Source organism: Corvus kubaryi, unplaced genomic scaffold, assembly GCF_017639235.1.
Source record: "Corvus kubaryi isolate FWS band 111438036 unplaced genomic scaffold, C.kubaryi_AGA036_p1.0 74, whole genome shotgun sequence".
NCBI lineage: Eukaryota > Metazoa > Chordata > Aves > Passeriformes > Corvidae > Corvus > Corvus kubaryi.
The window spans coordinates 15,174,281-15,190,466 of NW_024582061.1; the positions used below are offsets into that span (position 1 = coordinate 15,174,281).

The 16,186-nt window shown below is 48.8% G+C and overlaps 1 protein-coding gene across 3 annotated transcripts in view; it reads right to left on the bottom strand.

Moving 5' to 3' along the window:
• Positions 1-16,186, bottom strand: part of TMPRSS6 (transmembrane serine protease 6) — an 18,266-nt gene continuing 2,080 nt past the window's right edge. For 2 of the 3 annotated variants that reach the window (XM_042050990.1, XM_042050989.1), the window contains 17 exons: positions 15,792-15,948; positions 15,474-15,616; positions 15,232-15,299; positions 13,808-13,992; positions 11,051-11,092; positions 10,001-10,205; positions 9,530-9,666; positions 8,859-8,971; positions 8,272-8,381; positions 7,049-7,194; positions 5,997-6,095; positions 3,980-4,093; positions 3,578-3,694; positions 2,684-2,852; positions 2,014-2,285; positions 1,197-1,333; positions 1-511 (listed from right to left, as the gene is read on the bottom strand). In XM_042050990.1, coding sequence (XP_041906924.1) covers positions 353-511; positions 1,197-1,333; positions 2,014-2,285; positions 2,684-2,852; positions 3,578-3,694; positions 3,980-4,093; positions 5,997-6,095; positions 7,049-7,194; positions 8,272-8,381; positions 8,859-8,971; positions 9,530-9,666; positions 10,001-10,205; positions 11,051-11,092; positions 13,808-13,992; positions 15,232-15,299; positions 15,474-15,616; positions 15,792-15,939 — 2,364 coding nt within the window. In that variant the 5' untranslated portion in view covers positions 15,940-15,948 and the 3' untranslated portion in view covers positions 1-352. Of the gene's footprint in view, positions 512-680; positions 830-1,196; positions 1,334-2,013; positions 2,286-2,683; positions 2,853-3,577; positions 3,695-3,979; positions 4,094-5,996; positions 6,096-7,048; positions 7,195-8,271; positions 8,382-8,858; positions 8,972-9,529; positions 9,667-10,000; positions 10,206-11,050; positions 11,093-13,807; positions 13,993-15,231; positions 15,300-15,473; positions 15,617-15,791; positions 15,949-16,186 lie in introns of those variants that run through there. The other variant, XM_042050991.1, reaches the window with a different exon arrangement.

Genomic DNA, 16,186 nt, shown 5'->3' on the forward strand with positions numbered 1-16,186 from the left:
TTCATGGAAAGTTCAACTCCCTTTATTCCTCTTCTCAGAAACCATTGGCTTGGGACTATTGCTGTGTGCCATGTCATTGCCCACAACTCCCCCACCTCCCTCCCTTCCCCCCTCTTTTGGATGGATGGCCTAAAACCCCCTTGGGATGCTCCCTGGGAAGCACTGATGGGGAAGAGGGTCTGCCTGCTTTTCTCTACAATCCCTGCAGCAGCCTTTTTTTAACCCTGTTCAGAAGAGCATCCTGGGTCTGACAACATCCCACACTCTTTTTCTGAGAGGCAAGTGAGCAAGATCAGGAATGAGTGCCATGTGAGTGTAGGTGTGATAGGGAGAAGACAGAGATGCACTTTTCTCAGCTCATGGTTTGGTTCATCCAGCCCAGCACTTGAGTGATCCTGGTGTATACTCCATAATGATTTGCACGTGCACATCCCATTCCCCAGCTGACCAAACCAGCCAGAAACCATCTGCCACTGGGTTCTTTGCAGGCCAGTGGACCTCCAGAATCACCCTAGAAAAAAGAAAAGTAAAATGAAGTGATGGTGATCCACCAGGTTCTGCTGCTGCCTGATTATGCCATCTTTGAGCCCCTCTGTATACAGATTCCTGTATCCCCTCAACTCGTGCCTGGAACATCTGCAACATTCCTTGTACCTTAGGTAGACGCCAGAAACAGTGCAAACATCTGACTCATTTATTCCTTCATCGTGCAAATTCCTCCCTCTCAGCCAGGTCCCAAAAAGCTGATTGCTCTACTGATTCCTCTTGCTGTGTATGGCATTTCCAAACATGTGGCAAGCAAGGAAGCTGATGGAATTTAACTGGATTCCTTGAGGGATGGCAGAGAGGAATTCCTTGAGATTGATAGTAATGAAGGAACAGGCGGGTTACTGTGTATGACAGGCGCTAAAGAGGCTGAGGGTGTAAGAGACTGATGTAGTCACCTGACTTGAAAGTGGGAGGTAGAGTGGAGAACAGGCTGAAGTGAGAAAAGAGTATTTTAACTGTATTTGGATCCTGTCTAAGGCAAGGATGCTGGGAAGAAGTGGTCATGAGAGCTTAGATCAGAGGAAGTGTTGGAAAAGGGATCTTATACAGTCTTTTCCCCCTCATTTCAGACTGTGGATTGCATTTATGAGACTTGGGACACATCCCACCACTGGTAGTCACTCCTGATCCCATGACTCCTCTGTCACCTGGCAGGCATCCTTCTTGCCCTGGTAGTAGCCAGCACACAGCATCCTGGGAGTAATCATGTAGTGATAGGCCTCACTGCAGATGTTTTGCTGGATGAGCTGCACGTCCACCTTCTGCAGAACATTGCTGATGTGCCCTGAAAGGTAGAGCATCAAAAGTAGCACAGGTGAGCTACGGTGGAACTTCCCCCAGCCCATGCCTACCTCACTGCATGCTGAAACCTGCCATCGGAATTTCGGTTCTGCTCTCCACTGGCATCACAGTCTCTGACTTTCAGCAGATCACTTTTTCTGCATGGAAGAAGTAAAATTCCCCTTCATTCCTTTCCCTACAAGGATATGTTTTGGGCACTTCATCTTTTGGGACAAGGGGTATTCTGCTTTGGGGAAACCTCTGGGTTGTCAGTCTTGGGTTTGTTTCTCACTGAAATGGTTGTTAAGCTCGTCTGTCTAAGAATACAAACCAGGACTGTCCAGTTCTGTAAAGACTCCTGAGTGTTTCCAGTTAGGAAGCAGCTGGAACAAGTCTGTGGGTGGGTGAAGGCGCTAAGTTGACCTGAAGGGCTGTTCTAGTCCTTGGAGGAAGAAACACACACTGTCCCCATATAGATTACCAGACTGTCATGCCTGCCTCTCCAAATGGGGTTTCAGGGCACTCAACAGGTAACTTTGCATAACCTATTATCCAAAATCAAAAGGAGCGAAGAAAGCACAATGTTTTGGGATGAACAGAAACCTCTTGTGCCTACAACACATCTGAACCTATGTTTCTGCCTCAGTACTGCTGCAGTAGGCCACTAAGAGACCTTGAACCTACCACCTTCCTTGAGGGCTCCCCAGCCAGTGATCCAGCAATGAAGGCCAGGCTCAAAGATGTGAGAAGGAGCAGGCAAGCAGATGGGCTGGATTAAGGATGAGATGATCACAGGATGGTCCAGCTGGAGCAGGGCCACATCATAATCATGGCTGTCCTCCTCGTAATAAGGGTGGAGGAAGAGATGGATAACCTTGAAGGACACCTCTGTATGGCCGGTGGCATTTTGCAAGTATTTGCCCAAGTAAACGGTCCAGATGGAGGGGGAGGCCAGCCTGTAGGATGCAGCAGAGGAGCATGGGACCCAAAGGGCAGGCTTTGCAGGTACTGCTATCCCCCTCCTAGCACATGCTGACATCTCCATCTTTATGTGGGAACAACGCAAAGCCAAAACAAAGACGGAGCTGTGAAGCATCTTCCACTGTCATTGCCCCCTCAAAGCTGCTCTGCAAATGCCAGCATTGCCCCCTTTTCCCTGCACGCACCCCCAGATAATACTGCATGTATCCATACCCCTTTCTTCAGCTCCAAGCCATGGAGAAGCATGGCTGAGGTGCCAGATGAGGGGTGCAGCTGCCCCATGACATTTTCTCCAGTCAGAAGAGCTTCCAATTATGCATGACATAGAAAGCAATGCAAATCTTTCTATCCAGCACCTCCCCTCTCCATTTACCTCTCATCCTGGAAGCAGTGCGCAGCTGAGACCACCCAGCGGTCAGCAATCAGTGTTCCCCCACAAATGTGGCGGCCCCGAACTTGCAGGCTGGCCTGCCATGGCCACTCCCCTTCCACAGAATTCATACCACTCACAATCCTGCTGAGAGGGGCTTGCATCCCACAGTCTGAGGAGGAGACACAGCAGGTACTTCAGGGAAGGAAGGGAACATGATACACTGTGCCTGCCCTTCCTTTCCTGCTTAGTTGACTGAAGAGTTTGACCTCTAATTGCTTGTCTTACCCAGCCAGCAGATGCTTTATGTACTGTCCAGGATGGGTCTAGTGAGCACTCTCTCCCAGCGTTCCCTACCTCCAGCTGCAGCCTGGGGATGCCTTTGGGGCAGCATGCTGACTGTGCTGCCTGCTGTGCTGTCAGGAAACCCTCCCAGTGATTCACTGCCTACCAAGGCTGCAGAAAACAAGTGGGAAAATCAAAACATAAACTCCCTCCCTGCCAGTAGCCATGCAGACATGGGTGATTTTCCTGTCTGGAGCCTTGTACGATGGCATATAAGCCAACACAGTGGTCGAACAGGCAGCTGTGGGTAGAACCAGGCCTGTGAGACAAGTCTGTCCGGCCTGATGCCTCAGCCTGAAGGGAGAGGCAGGGAGAAGCTGTCCACAGAGCAAGTGCCTGCTCACAGCTCAGCACAGAGTTGGCTCATTGCTGCTGTCCCTGGCACCGCAGGATGGAGCAGGGGCACTGGTACTGTGGGACTGGGGTGGGGAGAAGGTGGTGGAACAAGGGAGGGTGGGTGCTTCTTCTGGGTGGTGGGAAAAGAGGGGGCAACTTGCAGCTACGTGTCTTCCTGCACCTGCCTGGCTGAGGTGTGGCTGATCATTTCCTCACCACAGTGATTCTCATCAGACAGGTCCTTGCAGTCCGCAGTGGTGTCACACAGGGGGTTGGGTTTCTTCACACAGGTCCCATCTTCACAGCGGTAGGTGAAAGGACTGCAAGGGACTCCTGCAAAAAGGAAGGGAAACCAAGGCTGAGAGAGGACAGCTGGTTGTAGATGCAGCCTGAAGTCCTTTAACTGAGGAGAAAGGGCAGCAGAGAGCTTGGGGGAACTCCATAAATGATGACAGGGCGTTTCCTGAACAAACAAACAGCTCACAAACATTGTGAGGAGGCTGGGCGAGTTACCTCTCAGATGGTGCCCTTATGTCACATGGGGGAAGTACACTACAGACAGCCTTGGCTCGAGCACAGGGGTGGGCATTTGTCATCCCAGCACTGTCCCCTCCCTACCTCCACTGCAGTATTCCTCATCACTCCCGTTGACACAGTCCAGCTGCTGGTTGCAGACCCTGCTGAACTCGATGCAAGTGCTGTCCTCACGGCACTGGAACTTTGCAGGGCACACTGCACAGGAGGGAAGCACATGGGAATCAGGCATGCAAGACAAGGTGTGAGGTCAGGGTCCTAAGTCCTGTAGTCTCTACAGCCTCTTCCCACACCTCATAAGCTGTGCTTAAGACCAGCTTTGGTATAGTGCAGCTGCGTAGCTTTTGCCTGATCTGCATTGTAGGTGTGCCTGGACCCTGTCTTACACTTTGTTGTTGCTGACTTAACTTTTCTTGTCTTGGTCTCAGACCTGCCTCAGCACTATGTACTTGCCTTGAGGTCCATGGACTCCTCAGTTACCACCACCAGTCCTGGTTTGCTTGCCTTGTTAGGGTTTTGTAGGACTGCATCCTGTCTGGTGATGTCACTATTCCTCCTGCCTTGCTGCTACCCTCAGCTCGTGGGTCACAATCCAGCAATGGATTCCGCAGTGTCCATGAGTTCTGCTGGGCACTGGAGGATGGAGATGGGCCTAAGCTGCCTGCCCATCGCAGAGTTTGATTTCTGTTTACAGATTTCCATAGCAGGAACTGTTCTGTTTGTGTGTACCATTTTCTTACTGCAATGACTATGATTTCTTCATTAATAGCATGAAGCTTCTAGATGACTAAAGGCACATGAAGGTCTGAGACATCCTGAACTTTGATGTTAAAGACAGGGACTGTTCCATATAGACATAGAGTGAATAGTCAGAGATGCACCAGTGGCAAGAGTACGAGAAAGGAAGAAATAATAATGTCTCTATTTTCTTTTTCAAATATAAAGTGATGTTTGAAAACACTGAGAAAGTGTGGGGTTTCTGTCAGTCTTGGTCTGTGTCAGCCTGTGGAACTGAATGACACGATATCCCTGGGGCCAAGGAGCTACTGGGATTCAAGAAAGGATTAGATATTCATAAGGATGCAAAGGTATCCATGTCTACAGGAGGGAAGCATGCAAACTGTGATGTCAGATAGCTGGATGACGGGACAGAGCACAATATCAGCAAGACTGCAGACAATACAAAACCCAACTTTGGTAATCCTGTGAGAGCTCTCACATTTCTAGCATTGAATTAAAGCTTCCTTGAGAAATATTTCTCCTTCCTTTGACTTTAGACTTTTCCTACACCTTCCTCTGAATCTTTCAAAATTGGCCACTGTCTCCAGTGGTTCAGGGCTCTTTATCTGTAAAAAAACATCTGTAGGAAACAACTAATGAAAAGTTAGTGGTGGCAGCAATATCATCATCACACCAGAGATGAGAGAACAGACAAATTAGGTGTTATGTCTAAGCCTGCATCACTGTTCCTATGAGAATGGGGCTCTGCAGGAGTTCTGAGATGCTAAGGATGGAGTCTGCATCAGCACTAACTGCTTTAGGCATGAAGAACTGACTGAGGCTGATCAAGGACTTTGATGTTCCCAAACTGGGGCAAAATATGTGAGTGAGGATTTGTACAGATTAAGTGTCACAAATGGCCTGGGGGGAAAGAGGAGACAGAAGGGCAGACGGTGGGCTTGGGGAAGTGTGAATGGGGAGGGGGATGCTGAGTGGTGTGACAGCAGAGGGGGCTGTAGGCCAGGGCTGATGTTGGTTGTAGACTGAGTGGGAGGAAAGCAGGACAAGGTGGGGGACTGCTTGGGCAGAGGACTTCTTTCAGGCTGCCTGGAACTCTTGGTGCTCTTGGCTACTAGGGGACTCTCTTGGGAAGGCTGTGCTGTGACAGGAGCCAGAAGCATTACTGCTCCTTCCAGAGCAGGCTAAAGCCATACAGCAGTGGGATGAGACTTCTAAGGGCACAGAGGTTTAAGCTCCTGAAGTTGAGGTACAAGGCTGTGCCTCGGCCAACCAAATCCTCCCCATCCCTCCCTACCCTTGGAGGGGTGAGGGGCTGTGTCTTGCTGAGACCAGGGACCAGTGGGGAGAAGAAATCACTCACCACAATTTCTCTCATCCAGTCCATTGGGGCAATCTTTGATCCCATCACAGGCTGGGACGCACAAACCGTTCACCAAACACAGGAACTCCCCAGGACAGGCTGTGAAATTACCAAAAGAGAGTAATCAGTCGCCAGTGACTGGAAACTTCCCGGCAACAGAGCACCATGGCTTGAAAACAAAGTGCAGAGTTGCACACCCTCCTGACCACACAAACGTTGCTGCAGTGTGCTGGCAGCACTCACTGCACTCCCCAAAATCTGCCACGTCATCTGCTCTTGACAGGGGCATATGGAGCCAGGCTATGCACCAGGGGAAAGAGGGCTTTCCGTGTTTCACATTGTACCAATGGGCAATATCCAGGATAACCCCCTGTCTGGCATGCCATACCTCGGGGTCACTGCAGTTTCATGCCTCCTGAATGCCACGGGAAAGCTGAAACAGACTCTTTGGAGCTGTGATCAAAACTTACGTGGGACCTTGAAGGGGTTGCTGTTAGACGCGTTGACAGGTGCATGTATTCAGGGACTGGTGTGCATTACTGGCACCCTTTGGGAGGGAGATGGTGAAGCCTTGGAAAGACAGACTGTGGGTGGCATTTGCATATGTGTGTATTTGTGTGCGGTTTTATTTATGTCTTGTTTGCACGGATTCCAAGGTGAGCAGGAAACAGCTCTCTCTAAGAGATCTTGTAATCAAAATTTAGCAACAAATATTGCTTCAAGCAGAGGTGCTTTCTCCTTGAATTCCCAAGGCCAGCCCGTGATATTGACATGAGGGTAAGATTTTAAGCAGCTTTGTGACCTTGGGTTTTGTTGCATGGATGCTCTGGCCACAAGAGGCAGGGCCACATGTGCAGAAGCAGCTTTGCACATAATTGCCTCTTCTTTTGGGGTCATCACTGGTGTCACTGGTTTGTGAGCATCTTCCTGAATGGTGAATGGCACCTAGGGTTCCTGGGCTGTGCCTTGTGTTTCTCCTGGCACAAGCCAAGTGCAGAGGGGTTGCTGGTCCCCACCACCCCACTAAGGAGCAGGGAAGAACCTGAGCTTACGGTCAGATTGCTTGTACAGGCTGTAAGCTGCCTGTACGCCAGGGCCGGTTAAGGAGATCTGCGAGGTGAAGGTGATGGTGATGTCAGCAGAAGATGTGACTGGGATCCTCTCAGCGTAGGCTTGCAGGGTCCGCAGGCCACACAACCTGAGGGGAAACACAGGCGGGGTGGCTTGGAGAGGGAGGCAGGAGACAGAGCAGGGCAAGGGGGCTCAGAGGGGCTGGGGTGGGAAGGGGGTCACACAGACTGGGTGCTGTGGGGAAACCAGGAATACAAAATGCCTTCAGTGTAAGTGAGATACAGAGTCCAGAACGACCCTCCTATCTTTGCATATTTCCCACTTTCTGGCAAGCACTGAGATCTGGCCATGCAAAGCAGTTTAGTTCTTAGAATTTAAGAAGATTCTCCTTTGTCATCTTCCCGAAGAAGCCATGTTGTAGAAACTGTGGCACTGACAGTTTAAGAGAGGAAGGCAGGGAGAGAAAAAGTGGAAATCCTAAGCCAGGGTAACATAACCTCTTGATCAGACCTTTCATAGGAAAACAAGTTACCTCCACAGGAACCATGGAGAAGGCACTAATGAGATGGGTCGGGGGAGGTTTTGGAGGGAAACAGGTAATTTTACAGTTAGTGGGAGGAAACCCAAAAGCTGTAGGTCCATCTATCTCAGAGCTTGCTTTGAGGAGAGGGGAGCACAACAACTTCTCCATCCTTTGCACCCAGGTAGTGGTGAGCAGCAGCCCCAGCTACATATGGATGCTAATTGTGGGAAGTCCTGCAGGGGAAGTGGCTGCAGTCAAAGCAGGAGGATATGGAGCTAAAGGGAAGATTTGTACGGAGGTGGATGCAAGGCAATGGCACACACAGATAATATTGCAGAGGTGGTGACAGGCAGATTTGCAAACACAGGAGACGTGGGAGGACACCAAGGTTACACACAGAGGAGAAAACTAAGAAGCCTGATGCAAACAGCAAAGACAGGGAAAGCAGGTTGGTAGCTCGAAGCAAATCTGTAAGAAATGTGTTCACTGGAGAGAGAGTGAACAAGACGAGCAGAAAAGCAGGAGGCACCAGCACCAAGAGTGGCCACTGAGCGCAGCTCAGTGTGTGGCTCTTCTTCTTCAAATACGGTGACTGAAGTGAGCAGGGAACCTGCAGAGGTTTAATCCCAGTTTTATCCCAGGTAGGAAGTGAGAGACAGAAACCAGGACCCCACCACACACCTTCTGTTCTGAATTATCCACTGGCCTTGGGTACAGGGCAGGTCATGCTTCTGTCTGCTGAGTGCGTAGGCGTCGAACCAGAGGGTGACCCCATAGTCGAGGGATGGGACCTGCATACAAGGGGGTGCAGAGCAGAGGGCAGATGGCTCCCAGGAGCGTTACAGCACGCTCCGTAAGTCAGAAACGAGCAGAGCAAATGAGAAGGCCAGACTTATCTGGCCACATTGCAGGTCAGAAAGAAGCACCCTCTAAGCTGGAGCTGTGCCACAGCCCAGGGTGCCTCTGCTGCTGGTGTCAAAGCCTGGCAATTCCTCTCAATTCCTATCAATGTGGTTCTGTTTTGAAGAACTCCTCTGGAGATCAGGTTTCAGATTCCTCCTCAGCTATGGCATCTCTGTGCTGGTATGCAATATTAGACTCCTTCCCCTTCAGAAACACACCTTATGTGGAGGTTGGGCAGGCTGCCACCCTCTGCTTGCTTCTCATGATGATCTGACTGAGAGCCCTGGCTGTACCCCCCACAATGTGCAGAGTGCTGCCTGGGTTTTGGGGATGGGATGGATGCTCTAGTGGGAGCTGGCTCTTACCATCATGTGCCAGGTGCACTGCGTGTTGGGTGAGTAGTAGCTGGGGTAGTGTGGGGTGCCGATCTTCCCCTGCAACTCCAGGCTCTCCCGCAGAGTTATGTTCACTTCACAAGCTGTAAATACAGACATTCAAAGCCCTGCTCTCTGTCAGCTCAGCCTCAGCCCGGGGAGGCCATGTATCCAGCCCACTGGAGGAGAGAAGGGACTCTAAGGCCTGATGCCAAAGGTGACTGGGGTGCTGTGCTGTCTCCCTTCAAGCAGTCATTTCTAGCCAGCAACCTTTGTAGCCTCCCCCTCTTGTCCAGAGAAGTGTAATGGTAATGTATTTTGCTGTCTTAGTGTCTTATGTTAGATTGACATTCATCTACAAGCGCGTGTGGATGCGATGTCCAGGCCACATCTGGTCTGTCCATGCGTGAGAGCTTGGCCTTCTCCTAAAGCATCACAGTCACTCAGGTGCTGCGTGCCAGCCCCTGAGCTGTAAAGTCTCAAGCCACATGCTAGTGGCTTGCGAGGCAGCAACATGTAACCTGCCTTTTACTGACCACCCTTGCAATCCAGAGGGAATTCTGCCCCTAGTAGGGATGCAGGACCTCCAGGAGCTCTGATACTGCAGGAGATAACCCGTATTCTCCTTGTAACTACAGCCACCCTCCTCCAGCCTTCCTCACCTTCGAGGGCCACCGCCTGTGCTGAGAGGATGAAGGGGTCATAGTAGCTGTACATGGCTTTTTTCCACACAATGGACATGACAGGGCCAGATGAAAGGACTTCCACGATGGGCTCCTGCCGGCTGCAGCCATAGATCCTCAGGGGAAAGAGATAAAAGGATGGGAGTGAAGCAAGCAATAAACAAATAAAAGAGAAGTACGAGAAAGAGAGACAATGGAGATCTGTGTTATCCACACACAGCAGTTGTGAGGCACTGACTGAACCAAACAAAGGGCCAACAGCGACAGCTCCTGCTGCATGGCTGTGCGAGACATATCCCACATCAGTGACTTCAGCTCATCAGCAACAGGCAGGTTGTACATCAAAGAGAACCTCCTCTGATGTACTCTTGACACCTTCCCCTGCTGTGGTGTGTCGTGCCATCCTGCCTGCCTTCCCCAGCGTGTTCTCCCTGCTCGGGAGCTACCTACAAGGTGATGAGGTGTTTCTCCAGGGGCCCGGCTGCATCGTACATTGCCAGGCGGTCCCTGCAGTCAGGCAGAGTCCACTCCAGGCGTAGCTTGATCATGTAGCCCTTGAGGCCATGGAGGTGCCAAAGACAACTGGAGGCCAGGTAGTCAGGGCCCTCCAGCCTTAGGATGTCATCCTCCTGGACATAGCTGTACCTGTAGCAACCTGCAACAGAGGTGGTTGTAAGGGAAATTAAGATATGGGACTGTCACTTGGTACATCAGCGTAAGCCCTGTTTTAGGGTAAGGCTGACTCATCCCAGTGGTCTCGGTTTACTTTTACGTATGTTGTGGTGGCACCGATCCTTTCGTACCATTGCCCCAGTTTCTCTTTCTGTAAGAACTGTCCCCTTTTCCTTGGTTAAGCTAATACTACCTCAGGCTTTAAATATCAGCACAGCACAGTTATCTTCCACTGGCTTTAAGTTACGTTTTTACTTCTTTCTCCTCTCAGCCCTATATTCTTCCTGGCTTTACATCTCCCTCATCTGAATTCCAGGTTTCAGAAGACTTTCACACCAGGACTTTTGAGTAAATGTCAGCTTAAAGGTGAGCTTCTAATAGCATATCTAATGCAAGCTGCTAGACAGAGAACTCACAACACTGCCTGAAATTACTAAAAGCATCTTCAAACATTGCCAAGACAACAGACTCCTAAATGAGGCACATCCAGCGCAGAGCCACGCAGGAAATCCCCACCCCACTCAGCAGTATTGCATGAGGCCTGGAATTAGCAGTGTGGTACCAGTACACCAAGCTATTTCACAGTTCTCATTAGGAGGGAGTCTGAGGTGGCTGCATTGCCCCTGGCAGCTGGTATCTCTGCCCAGAGCCATCCAGTACATAGCAGTCATGTAGTTTGGATCTGGACAAGCAGCAGCACTGGTGCTCCCCTGCTCCTACTCCCCTTCCCAGGATTTACAACTCCAGGAGGCAGATAAGTTTTCTGTCCCCTGTGAAAATCCCTCCCATAAAGTCACGAACTCAAAAGGAAAGGAAAAGGTAGCCTACCCAGAGTGGATTTCAGCACTACTATGTCTTTCACACTGGATTCTGTTAGAAAAAAAAATATATAAAGGAAGATAAACAAAAGCATAAACTGGATAAAAAAAGATAATCTGACAACCTAGCATGGCAGGTGAGGACTCCCTTCCTTCCTCACGTAACTGGCTCACTTACAACTTCAGCATGGGGCATCCTGCAGCTACCCCTCTGTCAGCTCTCAGGGACCTGTTTCAGTCCTGCCTTCCCCAACCCATTTCTCTGGGAAATTTCTCTGCCCCTGACCCACATCTGGCAGCCCTAATTCATGCTTTCCAGCCCACCATGGGCTTCTCTGCCTTTTTTCCTGGCCCATTTTTGTGTGCTGTTCTGGGACCTCTTCCTCTCCCCAGGAGAGCTGGCATTGCTTCAGGCAGTCATCCCCCTCCTCTGCCAGCCACATCACAGGGCACAATCCCACTTCCCAGAGCCTTCACCATCTGCTGTCCCAGTTTAAAGAGTGCCCAAACACATGGGAGCTACTGAGGGTGGAGAAGGAGTCCTCTTTTGATGACCACTCTGCAATGGGCTACTTGACATCCTTATAGAGTCCACCTTTGGAGCAGGGAGTTGCAGAGAAAGAGACCAGCAAGGGCTACAAATCTGTGCAAAATACTCACGGGGTGGACAACACTTTAAGAGACCTGGGCTTTTCTCCAGCCTCCCAGCTGAACTGGAATCAGCCAGAGATCAGGTGCTACTGGGAATAATTGCCAAAATAAAAGGCACTGTGAGGTCAGCTGGGTGTGAGGACTGTTGTTGGGGGTATGCCTAGGTCAGGGCTTTGGCTTGCTGTAGTTTCTAAGCAATTCTATGGGGAGAGATGAGTGGTTTTGTCATAGGAAAAACAGATGTTGTGGAAAAGAGGATCCTGCAGGCATAAGGCAGGATCCTAGCGAAGCTCATGTGCTGTAGGGAATAGTTTGTGCAGAGCTGGTAGTAAGTACTCTTTTATCTGAAGGTAATAAGCCCGAGTTCCTGAAAAACGAAGTCCTGAAAGACTTTTGGGGAAGAGGGGAGCTGTGTTACTGGGGTGAGTGTGCCTGTTAGTAATAAGTAAAGCACTGGAGAGGTTCCTGTGCTACTCAGTGGTTTGCAGCTCTGTGTCTCAAGGCAGAGTGAATGTTCAGAGCTGAGCAACCCGGCAAGAGTCTGTGAGGAAGCAATGAAGTGCTAATGACCTGCTATGAGCTAGCTGTTTTTTCACTCTAACTGTACAGGGCAAATGAAACCAGAGGTTAAGCCATTGGCTGGAGGTCACCCTGGCTCAGCAGTATAAGAAGTTTCTGGCTTTTGCCTCAGTTATCAGACTGTACTTCTGCCTGGAGAGGGAGGTGGAAAGGACTAGGGAAAGCAGAAGGAGCGGGATAAACCACAACTGGTGTGTTAAGTCCAAAATAGAAAGAAGTGTGGTCTGCTGAAATGAATAAAACAGTGAAACAGATGCAAAGCAAGTAAGAGGGAACTGGGAACAGCTAAAATTATGGCACCATCATTTTTATTTGTTTATGAGTTGCATTATGAAGTGAGCAAATAAAATGAAAATCCTAGATGAGCTGACTTGGAAGGATTCAGCATATTTGCTTGTGATATCTTTGTTAAGAAAGTTTGTTTAAATTGGCTGAGCATAGGGTCTGGTATGCTGGAAACAAATCATAAGTAGAAATAAGGAACTAATGGTAACTGTGGGAGGAGATGTCTTGATGAGATGCCAATGCAGCTTCTGACTAGGGTCTTAAAATGATTATCTGGATGAGGGAGGGAAAATCATTTAGAGGAAATTGAATTTTCTTTATGGACACCAAAAAATGACCCACAAAACAATTGGGATGTGGGGGTAAAAGGTAAAGGAGGTATCTGTAGGATATAATAAAAGAAGCTTTATCTTAGAATAATGCAAGATAGCACGTCTAGGAAAAAAGAAGAAACCAACTTGGAGATGTAACATCTCATGGGAAGAAGAAACTTGGAAATAGGAGTCCCAAGAGGAGATAATAAACACAGTGTATTTTAAAACCTGGGAGATTTGGGACTCTGTAAGAGGGATCAGACCAGGCTGACAAGTTAAGCCTCATTATAAAGATCATTATAAATATAAATTCCATTGGACTTGTATGCATTGACTATAGCTACATCCCTAGTCCTTTACCTAACACTTACTTTAGACCAGTTTTGCATGGGTGGCTTTTTAAACAGGCTGTGACCTTCACTGTGGGCAGCAATAAATAATCCTTAAAATCATACGTCAAGAACTGAAGTGACAATGATGCTTTGTCTCAGAGGAAGACTTAGTGGTGACTCAGATATGTTGCTTTTGTTCTCTCTATCAAATAGTCTGGAATAATCTCCCAAAGGAAAGCAGGAAACCTAAATGCTCTCTATTTTCAAGCTGAGCTGATCAAAGTAATGACCTGTCTAAGATCTTGCTCTACAGAAGCCAAAGCTGATGGCTGAAAAAAAAAATTACCTATCTGTTCATGGTCAGGTGCATCTCCAATAATTTTAATCCTTCAAAGGAATGATTTTTTTTTTTTTAACATCAAACTTCAGTTTTTCTCTATCAGGAAAAAATGTGAGTAATTGTATCTCCTGATCCTTACTATTTCCCTCATCCTCTTCAAATTTTTTCTGTCTCCTTCCATAGTGAATCCTGGCTTTTTCTCCTAACATTATACATTGTGGAGCATTTCTGAGTGCTCAGGCCACAGCTGAGCAGCTGGTACTTACCCAGGAGAACCAGAGAGTCTGGGTTGATCCTGTACTCCGTCTGGTAGGACAGGCTGCCTGAGCTGTTGAAGCTGGTGGAGAGCTCTTGGTGGAGCGCTGTGTTTACCCTCTCAGCAGTTGCTTCCTTCTGCTGACTCTCAGGGATTTGGAGGGTGAACCAGAAGAAGAAGGTCAGGGCTCCCCCCCTAACAGAGAAATAGCATGTGAAATATTCTTGCTCTTCATCTCCAGAATTACTGGAGAGAAAAACCCGGGAGATTAACCCTCCCCACTGTTTTTCCACAATCAGACACATTTGTGTAGACTTTCCAGTTCTGCTGCTGTGACCCAGAGGAACCATTTTGAGTGGGGCAGGAGAGCTGCAATGTCCATGGTGTGGTGAGTCAATGCTCGGTGCTTTATCAGAAGAAGCCTTTCTATGCCATCTGGCTTTAGTGATGACCATATGAGCTCAAATTAATGTGGTAATTAATCAAGACTAGTCTAATGAGTAGTCTAATTTCAGGTAGAAATGACCTTTGAGTACTACTGACCAGGGGTTGCAAATAAAAGCCCAAGACTTTGTCTCATCTCCCAGTGGTGACAAGTGGATGATTTATGACCAGGAACCTTACCACAACCCATTAATGCTGGGCAGGCTAAAGCTGCAAGAGACTGTGACTGGGAAAGTTCTGTTCAACCAGCTGGCAGAGAAAATTGGCTGGGGGAAGGCAAGGAGATGTTGAAACACATCTTTGTTCAATAAAAGGCTGGAGGAAGATGTGCAAGCGAAACACTTCTTTCCCCAGTTGAAAATGGAATCACATCAAAGCTGGAATGTTCCTCAGGTGAAGGACTGATTTAGGGGTGTGGTTTTCATAGGAAAAAAATCAGAAGCAAATGACCATCAGTCTGGAAATTATTTCTGCTATCCTGATCTACTGTTATGACCTGCAAAGCTGTAGTCCCACATCTGTCCCATTCCACTGTTATCCTGTTCCCAGGTGGTCCATGCTTCTTGGCAGGAATAACTTTTTCATGGTGCATTCTGGCCTCTCCCTTCTGGTGCCTAGAGTCAGGCCATAAAATAGCTTTCTTGAATTAGACAAATCAATTTCCAGCTGCTTAGTTTCTACTGACAATGCCAAGACAAATTTTTTTTTAATCTCTTCCCAATGATTTTTTTTTTGCTCTCTTGAACTTTTGCCTCACTGAAAAATTTCTCAGTTTTGGCTTTTCATCTTGACCTGGGATAAACAGGAACATCAAAATATCCCCAGCTCTGTTATGCTGAAATCATTCTGAATCTGGACTGTCCAGCCTAGCCTGGAGCTCATGGAAGGGACTGCAGAAGTTTGTCATGGGCAGATTTCAGTGAAACCAGAGTACAGTTTACTGGAAGCTTTCACACACAAACAGGCAAATATGCTGTGGGTGCTACTCACCCAAAGGCATACACCGTGCTCGAGTTGTAGTATCGACCCAGCTCTGTGGCACGAATCAGTTCCTTCAGCTGCAATGAGAATGTCGTCTGAGAACTACAGTGCAATGTTAGAGTGCCTGATCTGATGTTTCATCCCTCTTGCCATACAGGCAAGTCTGCCCTTGGATGGGGGTGCCTTACCCCTTCCTCATTCTACTGACTGAGCAGCCTCAGGGCTGGCTCCGCTCATGAAACTGCCCTCACCATGTTCTGGAGCTTAGCTGACTCCACCCAGAAGGCTCTGGACTCCACCTGCCCGAGGTCCGGGGAGTACCGGCGGTTGAGGACCTGGAGGCTGCCACAGTAAAACTGCAGGACAGATGGCTCCAGGTGCCATGGTCTGTAGTCTGCCAAGAGAAGACACTACTGAGTTACCTCAGTGATACATAGGAAACAGGGGGTTACCCATGTTTATGACTACCCAAAGATCCCCCAGAGTCACCAATGTGCTTCGGGCTGGGCATTGCTTTGACTATCCCCCATCCACCTCCTGCAGGGGGAAAAAAACATGTGAATTTTTACCTAGGAAATACCAGGTGGCTGCAGCAGCTCCAGCCAGCACAAGAAAGGCTATCCCAAGGGGCACATAGCGGAGGCAGCGACGTGAGTTAGTCTCTGATTTGTCATTTGAGAGCGAGCTGGAGTCTTCCTCCTGTTCCTCGGCCTCCATCAGGCGCGTCTGGTGACACAGCATGCCAAGGTCAGGCTGGTTTTTCTGTTTCCCTTTACACCCTCTCTGGAGGTGTTATGCCAAATCTGTCCTCCTCTCCCAAGATCTACAGCCCCAAGAGATGACTGTGCAAACCATGAAAGACTTTGCTCAAAGCAAATGTGGGTAAAACTGCTAAATCAGTGGGATACAGGCTTCCAGGACACTGTCCTGTCTACATCTCTTGGCAATCCCTCAGTTTTCAAAG